Source organism: Ambystoma mexicanum, chromosome 3p, assembly GCF_040938575.1.
Source record: "Ambystoma mexicanum isolate Mex_15411 chromosome 3p, UKY_AmexF1_1, whole genome shotgun sequence".
NCBI lineage: Eukaryota > Metazoa > Chordata > Amphibia > Caudata > Ambystomatidae > Ambystoma > Ambystoma mexicanum.
In genome coordinates, this window is record NC_090925.1 from 820,066,890 (window position 1) to 820,084,641 (window position 17,752).

General features: G+C 45.5%; 1 protein-coding gene across 1 annotated transcript in view; it reads right to left on the reverse strand.

The window, feature by feature from the left end:
* Positions 1-17,752, reverse strand: part of LOC138580944 (putative DBH-like monooxygenase protein 2) — a 298,284-nt gene that overhangs the window by 99,683 nt on the left and 180,849 nt on the right. Inside the window, exons 4-5 of the mRNA XM_069651882.1 lie at positions 11,850-11,933; positions 1,143-1,316 (exon numbers count right to left, since the gene is read on the reverse strand). Of these exons, the coding sequence (XP_069507983.1) occupies positions 1,143-1,316; positions 11,850-11,933 (258 nt within the window). The remainder of the gene's footprint in view (positions 1-1,142; positions 1,317-11,849; positions 11,934-17,752) is intronic.

Below are 17,752 nucleotides of genomic sequence, written 5' to 3' on the forward strand. Positions count from 1 at the left end.
AACACCCCAAGCCACCAGTAACACCTTCACTCTCTAACTCACTTTGCAAGACACCAGCAAAAACCTCAATCTCCAACTCACCTCTCCTCCAACTCTACAAGCCGTCAGTAACAAAAACTGATTCTCAATCTCACCTCTCAACCAACTCCCTAAGCCACCAGTAACAACTTCACTCTGTAACTCACCTCTCCACCAACGTCCCAGGGCACCAGTAACAACTTCATGCTCCAACTCACCTCTCCGCCAACACCTCTAGCCACCAGTAACAGCCTCACTCTCCAACTCACCTCACCACCAACACTACAAACTACCAGCAACAACTTCACTTTCCAACTCATCTCTCCAACACCCTAATCAACCAGTTACAACTTCACTCTCCAGCTCACCTCTTCTCCAACTCCCCAAGCCGCCACTAACAGCCTCACTCTCCAACTCACCTCTCCACCAACGCCCCAGGGCACCAGTAACAACTACATGCTCCAACTCACCGCTCCACCAAAACCTCTAGCCACCAGTAACAGCTTCACCCTCCAACTCACCTCTCCACCAACACTACAAGCTACCAGCAACAACTTCACTTTCCAACTCATCTCTCCAACACCCTAATCAACCAGTTAGAACTTCACTCTCCAGCTCACCTCTTCTCCAACTCCCCAAGCTGCCACTAACAGCCTCACTCTCCAACTCACCTCCCCACCAACGCCCCAGGGCACCAGTAACAACTACATGCTCCAACTAACCGCTCCACCAAAACCTCTAGCCACCAGTAACAGCTTCACCCTCCAACTCACCTCTCCACCAACACTACAAGTTACCAGCAACAACTTCACTTTCCAACTCATCTCTCCAACACCCTAATCCACCAGTTTCAACTTTACTCTCCAACTCACCTCTTCTCCAACTCCCCAAGCCGCCAGTAACAACCAGATTCTCAAACTCACCTCTCAACCAACTCCCTAAGCCACCAGTAACAACTTCATGCTCTAACTCACCACTCCACCAACACTACAAGCTACCAGCAACAACTTCACTTTCGAACTCATTGCTCCAACACCCTAAGCCACCCGTAACAAATTCACCCTCCAACTCACCTCTCCACCAATACCTCAGGCAACCAGTAACAACTTCACTGCCCAACTCACCTCTCCACCAACACCCCAAGCCACCATGTTTTGGAAGCATTGTGTGAAGGGGTGGGGATATTTCCTGTCTTGACATTGCCCAGTCGGGGTGGTGACATTTGCCATTCTTGGGCAAGAGTAGAGCACGATGTGGTGAATCAGTGCCTCGTTCCCAGCTTGGATGATGGGCTCAAACTGTAATGAAATAGACAGGAGAAATGTCAGCAAAGGCACATTTGCTGCGTCCACATGCATGGGGCCTAGTGACACACATAGGCACCACAATCATACACCAAACATGTATATTACAAAACACCAAATCCTACGCACAATCCTACATCCTTCTCTACCTCACACCCCCACAAACAAATCCCAAATACAGGCTCTCTGACACGCACACAAACACATGTGCGCACGCACACACATGTACACACATCCTTAAGCACGCGCACCATATGCCTCCAGCTATACCAACGCAGGGAAGGCTATCATAAGAGATCACACACACACTTCTATATGCAACCACTACCTCACAGAAACCGACATGCACACTACATACCTCATATGCCCAACTGCTGCCCCCACCTCAAACCCACGACAAAAACCATCAAGCACAATGACACCCTCTTCTATGTACATAATGTAACGCCCACACCGCAGTGTCCTGAATAGCCTGCACAGACCACCAGCACTTTATTCTTGAACACATTTTCATGAATAAAGCCATTCTTTTACACTCTTCTCACAGACGAAAACTCACACTGGGGTTCAGGCAAACTGATTTGGCCAAACTCAAAACCAGCTGAACTGTCATGAGATTCGGAATCTGACAGCTCTCCCAATCTTTGAAGAAGTTTAAGAATGTGGCTTGAGTTTGAGTTGATGCACATCTTAACACCTCCTCAGAGCCTCAGGCCTCTGCGATTATTAAAGTGAGTTCCTTGGAGCTTGATAACAATACCAATAATACCACTTGTTATTGACAGCTCTTTGAAGTTGCAAAATGACTATATATTAATGTGTGCTCACATGTGACGTGAGCATGGGTAAATGTAGGTGTTGACATACACAGGCTGCATGCATGCACGCCATCTATAGTAAACACACAGAGGCACAGACTACTTCCGGCCTAGCGCATAGAAAAGGGGAGTTTCTGTGACAGGTTGATGATGCAGAAAGCCCAGCAGAACTAGAACTGAGTTTGCGTTATACAAGGCTGTCCCATGATTAAAATGCTAGAAGTGCAGAGGCATGGTCATTTGTATGCCAGGCTGCTGTCTATGACAGGCTGGCAAGGTTATGGCAGAGTCGGAGAAATGGCAAGCCAGCCAGTGCCCTCTTAAATACCTGTAGGACGTGAGCAAAGGTTGCCATATGCAAGTCTCAGCTATAAACGGCTGTTGAGTTGGGGAAGGGTGTGTCCCATGTCGACTGGTGTCTCTAAATGCCTAGAAGTGTGGTGGCAGAGCTTGCCATGTTCAAGACTTATGTCTAAAAAGATACGAGGGCTTGGGAAAGTCAGTCATATGCTAGTCAGGTGACTGGCTCTGCCCTTTGCTGGCTTTTCAGAGGAAGATGTCTGCTCTGACCTCTCCAGATTGTAATGTTGCACTCCTGAATGATACCTCTTTTACTGACCTCAACAGATGGAAAGCAGACCGATGCATGCCAGACCCCTGATTGACTACGTCCCTGGCTCACATGCTGACATCGCATGACACCTTAAAATGACACCTTTACCACAGTACTCACTGTATCAACTTCAGAAGAGAGAAAAGGTAAGTCATTACACACCAGAGCTGCAGAATACACACGGATCTCCATTGCAGGTGCATTAACCTAGCAAGCTATCTTAGTGCAGAGTTTAATGCACTGTTAAATCTGGCTAACATTCACACAAGTACCGTTTTGTAATTCCTCTTCTCATGTGGCCCCACCCACATGCCTCCATTTTACTCACCCTTTCTGCATTTCCCTGCAGCATGTCAACCCCCGACGTCACCCTTTCAATGTTTGCTAATTCAACCCAAACAATCCCAAACATCCCCCAAAGATGTAGGATCCGGAAAGGCACACCTTTTGGCAGCAATAGAGATCTGCTGGGACCTCCAAAAGAACCTTCATCTCACTCAGAGATTTGCCATAGCCAGCAGACCATTTTTGAAAGGTTTAACCAGGCCTATCCACACCTGCAACAGAGTGATCTAAATCAATTTCACACCCTTCCATGAGCATGTCTTGCCCCACACTCCCACCCTTGGATGATCCCCGTTGGGTGCTCCTAATGAACACTGTGTCTTTGCCTCTTGTACACAGGCAGTTCCAGGCCAGGGGAGGGTGGGTGCCTTTCTAGTCTTTTTTAGCTGAGTTGGGGCACTGCACAGCATGTAAGGTGCCCTGCGCCCTTCCACCTCCTCGGCTTACCTTTATCTCTTTCTCTAATCAAGGAGCACTTAGTCCTACCATGGATCACCTCAGAGCACAAACCTTGGTCACTGGGCAGAAGGTTCAAGAAGTGCACAACATCCATGAGTCTTTCTTCACTTTCTTTGATTGTTATTCTTTCAAACCGTTTGCACAAATGACACTGTTGCTCAAGAAAGAAGGACTGTAGAATCCTTCTCAAAGTCTTTCTTTAGAGGACAATGTTAGGCAAAGTTTCTATGCAGTACCCTCTGGGAACACTACAAACAACTATGACTACAGGTATAGGTAACCCAACCTTTGGTATAAGCTTGTACTACACAGTTTTGGTAGCGTGTTGAGCACCCAAGCTTATCTCAAGAGGGAAAATGTGAGCTGTAGTGGAGTTACACAAAGATTCACAGTTACAGGCATTCAAATAAACTCTTACACTCAAGGTTTCTTGCATAAACAATTCATAATTTATTTATCAGTCAGTTATAAAGCCTTCTTCAGAAGGGAGTGATAGAATAGTAACACACAAATATACTTCAATACTGTACACTCTGGGTTTCTGGATCAGACAAGGCCCTTTTGGGATGGCCCACAGACACAACCTACACCCACAGGTGACTTCATTAACAAGGGTGCTGGGGACATTAATACCTTACTGTTGGCATACAGAATACTCTTTAAAAAGTAAGCAAAAGGCAAGAGTTATTAGAACACAAGAAATACGAATAGTCATAGCAGGGCAAATGCTTTCACATAGCTCTGAGATGAGTCATTCAATTCAGTAGGCTAAGCCAAAGTCAATAGTCCAAAGTAGTATAGGATGTAGCGCTTCAGGTAAGTAAATGGAAAAGTCTTTGCACAAGTTCTTAGGAGTCTTTGAGAACAAGAAGAATCAAATGTAGGGCCAAAAGCTGATTAGGCTTGTGAGTTGCAGAAGTTACAAGCACTTCCACAGTAAGAGGTAAGTTCTCTTAGGCTAGTTTTTACAGTACCTTAGTAAATAAGAAAAAGATGCCGCTGAAGACTTCTGTTCCTGTACAGCTCTGCAGATCTCACTGTTCCTGGGCCTCAGTCGTAGGGACAAGAGGGAGGACGTCGGGGACACCCTCACTGCACTGGCACGGTCAAAGCTAGCAACTGGCAAACTTTACGTTCAGTGATGGTTTCGCGTTTCAGCTCCTTGCGGTACAGCAAATAGCAATAAGCGCGGTTCCTGGCTGACAAAGTGGACTTTCCTCACATCTAAGGTCCCGCAGTCAACTGAGGGGGGTCAGGCTTGGTCAGTCCTGCTTCACGGGAGTCCAGAGGATCTTCCAAAAGCTTAGGCCAGTTTACAAGCAACGCACACAATGTGGTGTCCCTCTCCCTGGCTCTACGGTTTCCTGCAGCACTCTGAGGAAATGCAACCAGCTCTGAGATAGGTGTTTAGGTGGCTTACTTGGGAGTTGATTGGTCCTACCAACTCAAAGGGAGAAGTCGTCCTTTGCAGGGCTTCTCTGTCGATGCAAACTTGGCAATTCGGACCTGCAGAAGGGCATCACCGGGCAAACCAACGATCCAGGAGTTGCAGCAGCCGTCCTCTTCAAGCTCTTCTTTGGCTCCTTCGTCCACTGGTCGACTCTGCCTTCCAAGCCAGAAGACTCGCCTTTTATTCAGTTCTCTCCCATTCATTCCAGCCTAGCTGCCACTCACCCAGTAGGGTGGCTGTCCTTGCCGGACAGTCAGCCAGCCAATCACCACAGAGTGCATTTGGGTCTCCTTGGAGACTAAGTACAGGGAGTTTTTGGCACCTCCCTCACTTCCTGCCTACCACAGACACTCTGGAGCCAGAGGCTGGTTTCACTCCTGAAGCCCACCAAAGGCGAATGAACAAAGAGACCAAACCTGGTTTGGCGTGCAGAGAAAAACTCGAGAAGGACCTCTCTACAAAGAAATGGCAGAAAAAAGAAGACCGGGACCTGTTTTAACAAAGGATCCTCAGGCACCATCTTGAAAAACATGGCTCCCGCGATTTAAACATTACCGGAGCTGTGAACAGTTTGCGGTCGGGGTAAATCATGGTAGTACATTGTAAAAGCACTGCCACCAGGCATTCTTAGAGGAAAAGGTAACATTTGACTGTTACATGAGTAAATAGACATAGGAGATACTAAGTAACCCCTCCAGCACCGTATTGTAAGATAGGGTGTGCTGGGTCTAGAAATGTACAGGGCTAAGTGAAGTCAATGTCACTCCACTGTTCTGGGAAACAGTAGTTGATCCCAGAGAAGGTATTTAAACCTTGGGAAATCTGGAAGACTTTGCTGTGGCACTGCACTGAAGTTGCTTTGTGACACAATTGTAAAAAGATTATGCCTATGGAGTTGCTTAGAATCCATAACCAAAAGAAACAAACACAGAAAACACATTGAATTGAAAAAGTTCAAAGTCCCAAAGTTTAGCAAAAGAGCTGGAGGGCTCTAAGGTGGGAGGAATTGGCAAATTTTGAAAATTCTCCCTAACAGACAACTATAAAAAAAAAAAAACTTCTTATAGCCACAGAAACAGTGGTGGATGGGGACACGGTACCCTGCTGAGAATAGTTAAGAAAAGGGGACTAAAAGATTTGACTGACCTATTTTTCTTTTACAGCTGCTCAATACAGTGGGCCACAGGATTCCTCCCACAGCTGCTCATGAAGTCGTCATAAGAGAATACTTTACAAAACCTTCGCAGAACAAGGTGGCACAGATCTTCAAAGTCTAAATTCGTCCATGCTTAGAATTGTGGGTGTACAATACTTAGCTTCCATAGCAATACACTGAAGTCAGGGCACATGTGTTCAATATTGAAGTCTGAACTAAAATGACCCCAGGGACACAGGCAAGTTGCGCACAAGCCTACATCTGCATATTTGTGGCATGCATCCAGTGAAGTGTTAGTAAGTGCTGAGTGCCCGGATTCTTTAGTCGTCTCATCCAATCTTGCGGTTACATACTTGTTTTTTGAGGTGTAATTGCCTTTAGCTGTGAAACTTCGAAACTAATTTGCGCATTTGTTTCCTAGCTTTGAAGAAGGGCAGTGTCCACTTATCAGGTGTAGTGTGTGCTCTGTATACACTTCTTTATAAAATATTGCACATTACTACCCGGCGAGAGTCAAGCAGAATGCAACACGCATTCTGATTGGCTCTCACAGGGTCGTTACCCGGCCGAGAATCCTTTGATTCTCGGCCAGGATTCCAGCCGCCTTGTCCTCGGCGGGGGGCGTGGCAGCCCCTCAGTCAATGAGGAGGCTCGAAGCGGGGCCCTCCTCGCTCAGAGCCTACCCACGGCTGAGAGACTGCCTTTGCCCCCCTCCGGCGACTCGTGTAAGGCTTTTTTTAATTGTTTTTTTTTTCCTTTCCTCCCTCCTCCCTGCCCGCCCCACCCCACTTACCTTCTTGCTCCTTCGTCCCCAGTGGGGGACGATGGCAGCCTCCAGCCGTGTGGAGACACGGATTGGGGCCAATCCTGCTCAGCGCCTCGACACGGCTGGATGCTTCCATCTTCCCCTGCCGGGACGCAGGCATGTTTTTTTTTATTTTTACTTTTTTTCTTCCCCTCCCAACCCTACTTACCACCTTCTGCTCCTTTTTTTCAGGAGCGTGCACGCGCTTCCGATGGCCACCATGGAAAGGGAAAACGTACTCCGTTTTCCCTTTCCCGGGGCTCATTTTCTTGGTCGTTGCTTTTAATGCCCCGGTCACGCAGATATTGCAGGCGGGGGTACTAATAGCTAAATGCCCCTCGCGGCGGGGGCATTTCTGACTCTGGTAATGCCCCCGCCATGAGGGGCACATTGCTTAATTAGTGTTATCAAACAGAGCTAGGTATGCAGGTCATTGCACTGTATTTCTCAAACGTATTGAATAGTAGTGTGTTCTTTAGTCTCAGATGCAGTGTAGTCTACACAGTCTGATCCTAGATCACAACTTGGCCAAGACCGGTGTTGTTATTCAATTCCCTTACTGCATCCCCTTGTCTCCTGCCACCAGAGATGCACTTATACTCCGATTACGCCCATGATTCGTTAACATTCAGAAGAGTATGTGTCTCAGATGAAGAATGCCCAATTGCTTTTAATTGGCACCTCTTCATGGATTGGGCTTTCATCAGTGCTATATAAATCCATTCACAAAATAATTCATAAGGGTATCAGTGTCTCAAAGTGAGTGTCCCTCAATCAGTGCAATCATTTTTGTGGCCTAAGAGAAAGCAAAGAAGATGTCATGTTCACTGCAGACTTTACGAAACAGCTCCCCTTTCGGGAATCACTACCCCTCCCGTACCATTCACTCCCGTACCATTCACTCCCGGCCCCCTGCGCCAACCATGGATACCCCGAGACTCATCAGCTATAAACCACTATGTGGCTTCAACTCTATCGATGAGGCAAATCTCATACTACTTGAACTCTCAAGGCAAACATGAAGGCACTTCTCCCCTGGACACTGCCAAGTCCAACTTCTTGACTCCGCTTATCTCCTCCCTTTGATCGCATCCCCACAGACTCTCCTCTACCCCCTGAGCTCATATTGTTTCGTTTTGCTTCTCTTCCAGAATCTGTAAGATCCCCCTTTCAATTCCTGTCCCCACCTCCTTCACCATCTCTCTAACCCTCACCATCCCCATATCCTCTGTTCTTTCTCCCTACCAAGACCACCAAACTGGCTCCCATCTTCCAAACAGTCAACCACTTGTGAGCCCAGTGGACCTTTTTGCTCCACAAACTATCAAAGAGCTTGCACTGATAACCTGCTCCTATCTTTTCACCCTCTTCAATCTGCTTTACTGGAACTTCTTTGCAGGTGGCCATAGGGATACCTGCCATCAAGAAGCCACCTGTGCCCCCTAACGGTCCTGCCAACTACTAGCCTGTCTCCCCCTGCCCCACTTTTCCAAAGTCCTGGAGCATGTGTTCGTCAGCAAAAGCACTAGCTTCATCAAGACAAACAATCTATGCACCTCTCTCCAATCGGTATTCCACACTCATTATGCCACGGAACCGACCCTGATCTACGTCTCTGATTTTCAGTCCTCTGTTGACCACTCCAAGCTCTTCGCCACCCGGATCTTCCTGTATGTATCTGCTACATTCCACAAATTCGGCCATCCCGTGCTCATGCTGAACAGCTTTAACATAGCCAGGAATCCGCTCTCTTGGATTGCCTGCTTGCTCGCGTGTCATTTATTCTCCACATCCTGGCACACTGCTACCTCTGATGCCACCCTTCTACTGCTGAGAGTGCCTGAATCCGCTGCCCAGCGTCTACTGCTCTTCATGCTAAAAACCTTGTCCTTTGTTGAACTAATCTCCTCCTTCAGGTTCTACTACCATCGCTTTGCAGATGATACCCACATCTTCTTTTCCTTCACCCCTAACCACTGCCAGATATTCACCAACTGCCACTTTGTGATCTATCCTTGGATGACCCTTTGCTGTCTTAGGGTTAACGACTCTAAGAAGAAGGCCCTCTATCATGCAGCCTAAACGCACCTTGTGTTCTCCCCACCTCCTTTCACTCTGACTTCCTCACTAACTCCCTAAAACACACACACAAAATTGGGCTTTACTTTGACAGCAATATATATTAAGCTCTATCACTTCATCGCCTATACAGCCACTGATGCCAGGATCAATCTCCTAAACAATCTCCTTAGCAACACCCAACCCTCCTCATCTACCACTTAATAAAAACTCTTATCCCCACCCGGGTCCCCAGTCACCTTGGTTACAGCCGAGCCTCGTCCAAGCTCCCTCTGTAATCCTTTGATTCCTTGAAGCCTCAACTTTACCACCACACCCTTTACAATTTTCCCTGCTCTGCCCGCACCTCTCCCCATTACCTGAATGCTGGCTGTCCATGCCCCGTGCATATTTTTTCTTCTTGTCTTCAAATCCATCCATGGACTCGCTGGACACCACAGCTGGTTACCTACACCTCCAGCTACTCTCCTCCTCGTTCCCTTTCATCTAGCATCCTCCTCGAGCTTAGTGTCCCATGTCTGCCATGTGCACTCCCTTGCTTCCACTGCATCTTCCTCCTTAGCCCCTTCCACTGGAACTCCCTTTCCCCAATGTCAGAAACAAGCGCCATGGCCTACACCTTAAAGGAGCACCATCCCACATAGGCCACGTTACCATACATTACCGTACCCCCTGAGCCTACTCTCCCTGCACTTACTGTCATTGGGGGTCATTACAAGTTTGCCGGTCCGGGAACTACGGTACTGGTAAGCTTGCCGCTACTATAGTCCCCGGACCGGCAAACTACGAGTTCTGCTCACGGGTGCCATTAGGGCCGCCAGGTCTGTCCTGGTCTGTCCTGGTGGCCGTACCGGCACCCACAAACAGAGCATGTCGGATGCACCGGCACCATTCTCAATGTGGGGGTCAAACGGGAATTGGCAGTAAGGCATTCCGGCGCCCGTGAATGGGCAATTACCGGGTCCAGCTGGGCCGTAATGACCCTGTAATTGCCCATTTGTGGGTGCCGGAAAAAATCGAAAGTTTGGCATTGGCCTGCCAGTTTTACCGGCAAGGCTACCGCCAAACGTGTAATGAGGCCCATAGACTTGTAAATATCCCTCCCTAGCCAATGTGAGTATATGTTTTGTTTCTTTTTTTGCCCCTGGTCAATGTTTTTCAACAAACCCCGCCAGCCCAATGGCATGAACCAACTATCTACTGTTTGACATCCTTTGAAAGGACACTGCCTGAAGGGCTGGCCGGTCTGCTATGTATTACTATCTTAGGGTGCCGTTCCGAACACCACATTCTGAATAAATACAATTAGTACCCTGCGAGGGGTGTGTGGTGACGTTCCAGACAATCAGGCGGCTCAGAGCGAGGGGCTTTACCTCACAGTAAATCACCCCGCTCCGAGTCTCCTCGGAGCGGGAGGCCGCCATCTTTCCTCGCCGGGAATCAGGTAAGTGCATCCCCTGTGACCCCATTACCTCCTAGCCCAACCCCAATCCCCAGTTTCGCTTGGGCTTCTAACGTATGCCTCAGGGCATTACCTGACCAGTAATGCCCCCCCCCGCTTGGGTTGTATTGCTTAAATAAAAAAACAATACCTATGGGTCTTGTTACGAGTTTGTCGGTATAGTAATGGTACCAAATTTGATTACTGTTTACGGCATGCAGTTATCATAATATACTGGGTGATTTCAAGTCCTACATTAATATCATCAACTCAATGACCATAACTGTATGTGGTAGCGGATATACATTTAGGTTATTTAGAGACCGCCAGACTCTAAAGTTAATCCCCATTTTGGGGTCCCATTTGGTTCCATTGGAGACATGCGATATTACTGCATGTGGTAATATTGCATGGGTCATTCAAAATATAAGGTGTTGAATATGCATAACATAATGGTTTGAATAATGATGATGATGTAATTTTTGTCTTGTTTACCCTCATTGGATGTGTTATTGTCTTTGTGTGAAGGTTGTATTTTTTAACCAACCCAATAAGTTAAACAAATAAAAAAACACACACACCTCCATGAATGCATTTGTGTGGCCGTAAATATGTCCACAATAAAGCAGGCTGTTTTTTCACAAAACGGTTTGAAAAGTTAAAATAGTGCACTGTGGTAAAACATGTGGTATTTTGAAATATCATATGGGGCCCTCATTACGATGTGGGCGGTATCGCTGTCGTAAATCCACCGGAATACCGCCCATCTGAATTACTGTTACCGCCACTTGGTCCAGAGGAATTACCGCCGGATTACAAGTGGCTGTGGCGGTGTAAATCCCAATTTATTTTTAAAGTCTCAATGGGGCTTTCTGCTTTTATTGGGCCTGTAACGATGGGCCCCTGGGGCATTACCTATCGAGGAGCCCCCTCCCCCACAGCCCCCGACTCTAGGCTTATTGCTTAAATAAGATATCTGGAATGTGACAAGCTGTCTATCTAAATATGCTATCTTCCTTTCTTCCAATCTCTCCACCACCCTCATTCCCATGTACTACACCCCGTTACTCTCTTCTCCAAAGCCATTTGAAGCAGCTTGCCTTTGCATGATATAAAACTCCTGTTAAAAAATGAAAGATGTAAATGCAGGTACCTCAATGAATCCAGCCAAGGCCATCACGCTGCTGGCTCTTTTCTCCACTTTGACCCATGGTCTGCAACCAAAGTTAGTGCTGGTGATAATGTAGGGTGGTAGAGTCTATGAGGGACATGGTCACACTGGATAGATCTAGTACTGCGGCCTGCTTCTACTGTGTGCATGCGCGTGTGTTGCTAGAAGAGGAGGTGGCGCTGCTCCCTACCTTGTAGATGTGGTGCTTCTTCGTCACTGCTGGGAGGGCGGCGAAGGTACAGGCGTATGTCGTCTCTGTGGCAGGAACAGTGAACTGACAAAGAAAGAAATAGAGAAGTGGGCAATATTCACCATTTTCCCAGTGCATGGCTCTCCATGAACTGAATTATCTCTTGCCACTCATTATTTTATTTTTTTATTTTTTTATTAAGCAATTTTAACGAAAGTTACAAACAGGAATTCAATATCCTTTAACATAAGTAGAAAATTTACCCCAAACCTCCTCCCAATTTCCTTTTCATTTTGCTCGCATGAAATTGTTCTAGAACAGAGAACACATGGGATGAAAGCTCAAAGAGATGCTTTATACAATAAAGAGGACAACATAATGTTAATGTTAAAGGATATTTGTACCGCGCACTATCACCACCGAAGTGGTCCCCTGGCGCTCTGGCTGCTCTGAAAAAAAAGAGGGAAGGGGAGGGTGAGTTAGTGGGGATAAACTGGAAAAGTCCAAGAGAGCAGTGATGTGTTGTTGGCAGCCTCAGCCCGGTGGGTCGGTTGGCTGGGCTTGGGGTGTTTTACGGTTGGTAGTCATCATGTGCTGTTGTGCGAGTCTATGTGTGGTTTGTTTTGTTGTTGCAGTATAGTGAAGTTTGTGCGGATTGCTGTGTTGTAGGCTTGTGGTTGTGTTTAGCTAGAGTATGAGAGGTGTATGCAGAGGGGTGAAATTGTTAGTGCTTTGGTTAATTGGCATTGCTGTCCTTGTAGTTATGTCTAGGTGTGATGCTTGCTATCATTCATTATTCCACCTGAGTGTGGCATTTGCTAATCTTCAATATCCTATCTAGATGTGAGGCAGGCTAGTGATCACGATTCCATCTAAGTGAGGCCCTTGGTAACTTTCACAGTTTCATTTAAGTGTGGCGCATGCTAACATTCACATTCCTATCTAGATGCAATGCAGGCTGAAGTTAAGAATTCCGTCTGAGTGTGGCGCATGCTAACATTCACATTCCTATCTAGATGCGACGCAGGCTAAAGCTAAGAATTCTGTCTAAGTGTGGCACATGCCCACATTCACATTTCTATCTAGATGCGACGCAGGCTGAAGTTCAGAATTCCATATAAGTGTGGCACATGCCAACATTCACATTTCTATCTAGATGGAACGCAGGCTAAAGCTAAGAATTCTGTCTAAGTGTGACACATGCTAAAATTCATAATCCTTTCTAGATGTCAGGCAGGCTAGTGATCATGATTCCATCTAAGTGAGGCCCTTGGTAACTTTCACAGTTTCATTTAAGTGTGGCGCATGCTAACATTCACATTCCTATCTAGATGCGATGCAGGCTGAAGTTAAGAATTCCGTCTGAGTGTGCCACATGCTAACATTCACATTTCTATCTAGATGTGATGCAGGCTGAAGTTAAGAAATCTGTCTGAGTGTGGCACATGCTAACATTCACAATCTTATCTAGATGTGATGCATGCTAAAGTTAAGAATTCCATCTAAGTGTGGTGCTTGCTAACATTCACATTTCTATCTAGATGTGATGCAGGCTAAAGCTAAGAATTCCGTCTAAGTGTGGCACATGCTAAAATTCATAATCCTTTCTAGATGTGAGGCAGGCTAGTGATCATGATTCCATCTAAGTGAGGCCCTTGGTAACTTTCACAGTTTCATTTAAGTGTGGCGCATGCTAACATTCACATTCCTATCTAGATGCGATGCAGGCTGAAGTTAAGAATTCCGTCTGAGTGTGCCACATGCTAACATTCACATTTCTATCTAGATGTGATGCAGGCTGAAGTTAAGAAATCTGTCTGAGTGTGGCACATGCTAACATTCACAATCTTATCTAGATGTGATGCATGCTAAAGTTAAGAATTCCATCTAAGTGTGGTGCTTGCTAACATTCACAATCCTGTCTAGATGTGATGCAGGCTAAAGCTAAGAATTCCGTCTGAGTGTGCCACATGCTAACATTCACATTTCTATCTAGATGCGACGCAGGCTAAAGTTAAGAATTCCATCTAAGTGTGGTGCTTGCTAACATTCACATTCCTATCTAGATGCGATGCAGGCTGAAGTTAAGAAATCTGTCTGAGTGTGGCACATGCTAACATTCACAATCTTATCTAGATGTGATGCATGCTAAAGTTAAGAATTCCATCTAAGTGTGGTGCTTGCTAACATTCACAATCCTGTCTAGATGTGATGCAGGCTAAAGCTAAGAATTCCGTCTGAGTGTGCCACATGCTAACATTCACATTTCTATCTAGATGCGACGCAGGCTAAAGCTAAGAATTCCGTCTGAGTGTGCCACATGCTAACATTCACATTTCTATCTAGATGCGACGCAGACTAAAGCTAAGAATTCCGTCTGAGTGTGCCACATGCTAACATTCACATTTCTATCTAGATGCGACGCAGGCTAAAGTTAAGAATTCCATCTAAGTGTGGTGCTTGCTAACATTCACAATCCTGTCTAGATGTGATGCAGGCTAAAGTTAAGAATTCCGTATGTGTGGCACATGCTACCATTCACAATCCTATCTAGACGCGACGCAGGCTAATCTTCACAGTTCCTCTAGGTCTGGCACTAGTTAAGCATGGCAAGTATGTTAGTATGTAATGCAAGGCAATATTTACAGTCCAGCCATGAATAGATTTAGGCTGGTGGTCACAAATCTCTCTAAGTATGCATGCTGTGCGTCTATGCTAGTCTACGTTATGGAAAGATAAGGTAGAGAGGCAGCGGCTTTATGGAGTAGAGTAATTGCTCGACACCCCACCTATGTCACACATAACAGTTTTTGTTGGTGTCTGCTGGCTTCCTTGGCTTCCCCGGCGGACATCTGCAAAGCAGTGCTTACCTGGGCCATGGTGGAAATGGCCTGGGAAGCGGAGATGCAGAGGGAGTAGGCCCTCGAGCACAACACGTGCAAACAGCCAATGGGAGCCAGGGGGAGGGTGAGGGAGGGGGAAAGTTGCGGGCTGCCGTGGGTGAAATGATGCCTAAAATAAAGCTGCACGGGCAGCAGGGGTGCAGCGCTTAGCTGGGCCATGGTGGAAATGGCCTGGGAAGCATAGGAAAAGAAGAGTTAATGTAGTGAATAGCACACGTTTATAGATCTGATCATATACTGCCAAATGAATGACGTAATCTTAGGTTACTTCCTGCAGTAAAGAAAACGCATGCGCATTCATGACACCGCGCCTCTGACGCTGGTGGCTGTGGAGAGAGCCACTCCATGGCCCAGTGTGCAGCCAATCAACATGAACAGATTGATGTGCTTATCCCCTTCGTGTGTGACTTGCCACAGAGGGGGGCACACACGTGACTGGACTCAGAGGTATATATATATATATATATATATATATATATATATATATGAAAAGAATGCCTTTTGAAAAAGACAGCAGGTGGAATGCACTCCAGAGAGCAGCTGCAATCAAGAACCAGTATCCTTGCAGCAAAAGAAAGTGGAAAGAAACTCCTCAGCACTCCTGGCAACACATTTTCTTTATTAGTGTGAGTACATCAGGAAGGAAAACAAAGAACGACGCGTTTCGCGGTACACAGACCGCTTGATCACGTGGGTTTACCAACAACACAGAGAATGGACTGCAATTTATCCCCCGGCTGACTCTCTGATTTCACATAGAGAGTGTCCTCCTGCTATGGACTGTTCGTTCATCATGTTTTGTAAGGCAGCCATATTGGAACGATTCAGCAGTATGTGATTACTCATGAAGGAGTTCTAACTTTGTCCTCCAATATGTGCCACATGAATTACTTTCATCATTTGTAAGCGCATAGTAGACACACAGTATGTGATATAAAAATATTGCATTATTTTCACAAATCAATCATTCATTTTTCAATTTCAGCAATATGCCATAGTTTTTAGACATAATTTATATGTCTAAGAATGCGTTTGTCAATGCATCAAAAAGGCGGAATTGGTCAGATGTGACTCCTAGCTACATGATCGTAAATTAGCAATGGTAACCTATGCAAACTAGAGTCTAGCGTACTCAAATAGACCTCGGACTAGGTGCATATAGACGGTAATGATATGTGCAAAATTGCCAAGTATAAAACATTTGGATGTCTGTGCAAAAATAGCATTCCAGCAGCGAAATTACATGCATAGCAGCAATAAAATAAAGTGCATAGTGCTCTCCGTCCATGCACATACCTCTCTTATTTATATAAGCCTCTCAGCTTTATGCTTTACTAAATGGATACATTATCCAATATATGTCAAATAAAGCGAATCTCTATAAATTTAGATTTTTTCACATTCTGAGGTATGTGCATGGACATCTGCTCTGTTCATCATTCCGCAAAAGGTTCCTTTTTATAAAGTGCAAAGTGCGTGCAAACAATTGCTGGATCATAAAGTGCATAGTGCATAAAACATCCAAATTCATAATGCTAAATAGAGAACCATGTTGGTCGTATAAAAGATAAAGAATGTGTCTCTTTCATATAAATCTATATGTCTGCACCAAGGATTTTATAGAGGTAAAGATGTATCGACAATAGAGTATAGGTAAAACCCTTCTATTATGGAGTCCGCATAGGATTATCATCGATATGACGCCACAAAACAGGTACAGTCAAGTTAAAAAAATCTCTGTGTTATGGTAACCTCTAATAATAAAAACCTATGTGGTTACCTATTAAAAACCAATGTTAAAAAACTGCATCACAGCTATGAAAGCAAAGTACCAACCCAATATTTCGTAAATAAACATGTAATAGTTCCATTTTTACTAGTAGCATCAGGAGTCCACTATGGGACATGTACCGAATGGTAAGAGCAGGTTTAGAGACATTATAAACTTAAGATTCATGTTCCCAGGAAGGTATACAGTTCCTCATCTAAATTGTGACCCCTGGGTTTCTTAGTCTCTAGGTCCAAAATGCACCTGGTTTCCAGCTGTCGTAATGCTAACTCGCGGTTACCTCCCCTGAGCGGTTTAGTAATTGTGTGTATGCCGAAAAAAGTAAAACCCTCTAGTTGGCCCCCATGTTGGTGCTTAAAATGTAGAGCCATAGGGTAAGTTGGATCGGCATGTTTAATTGCCCTGATATGTTGTAGTACCCTTAACTTGAGTTGTCCTTTGGTGCTACCAACATACCATTTGTTACATGGGCAATTCAACACATATACCACGTATTCGGTTTCACAAGTTATTCTGGACACAATCTTAATGTTCTTCCCTAGAATAGGATGTAAATAACAGCTGGTACTGACTGCGTAGGTGCATGCTTTACATTTGGAACATTTTTGGAAGCCCGGTTTCTTGATGTTCATCCAACTGGCTCCTGTTTGATTAATCAGAGGGCTCATGAAACTAGGCACCAGGGTGTCTTTCATTGAGGGTGACCTACGAAATGTAATATTTACTTTGGGTGTCAGAATCTCGCCCAAGTGTTCATCTAATATTAGAACATGCCAGTGCTTTTGTAATACTTGGCGAATTTTACGCGCCCCGTTACCAAAGGTCAAAATTAAACGTGTATCTGTATTCTCTGTATTTTTCGTTTGCACAGAGTTAGAAGTCAGTAAGAGGGAACGATCCATGTCTCTAACTTTTAAAAAAGCTCTTTCCAATATTTTGATTGGGTAGCCACGATTTTTAAATCTCTGGGCCATCCAAGCGCATTCACTGTCAAAGGTGTTGATGTTTGAGCAATTTCTACGTATACGTATAAATTCGCCATACGGAATGCTCCATTTTAGGGCTGTGGGATGGCTACTCTTTGCGTGTAGTGGTATGTTTGAGCTGGTTGGTTTTCTGTGTAGGCTGCTAGTTATTTCTCCGTTAGCTACTTTAATTGCAATATCCAAGAAAACTACCTCTGTCTTGCTATGGTTCTCAGTAAATTGGAG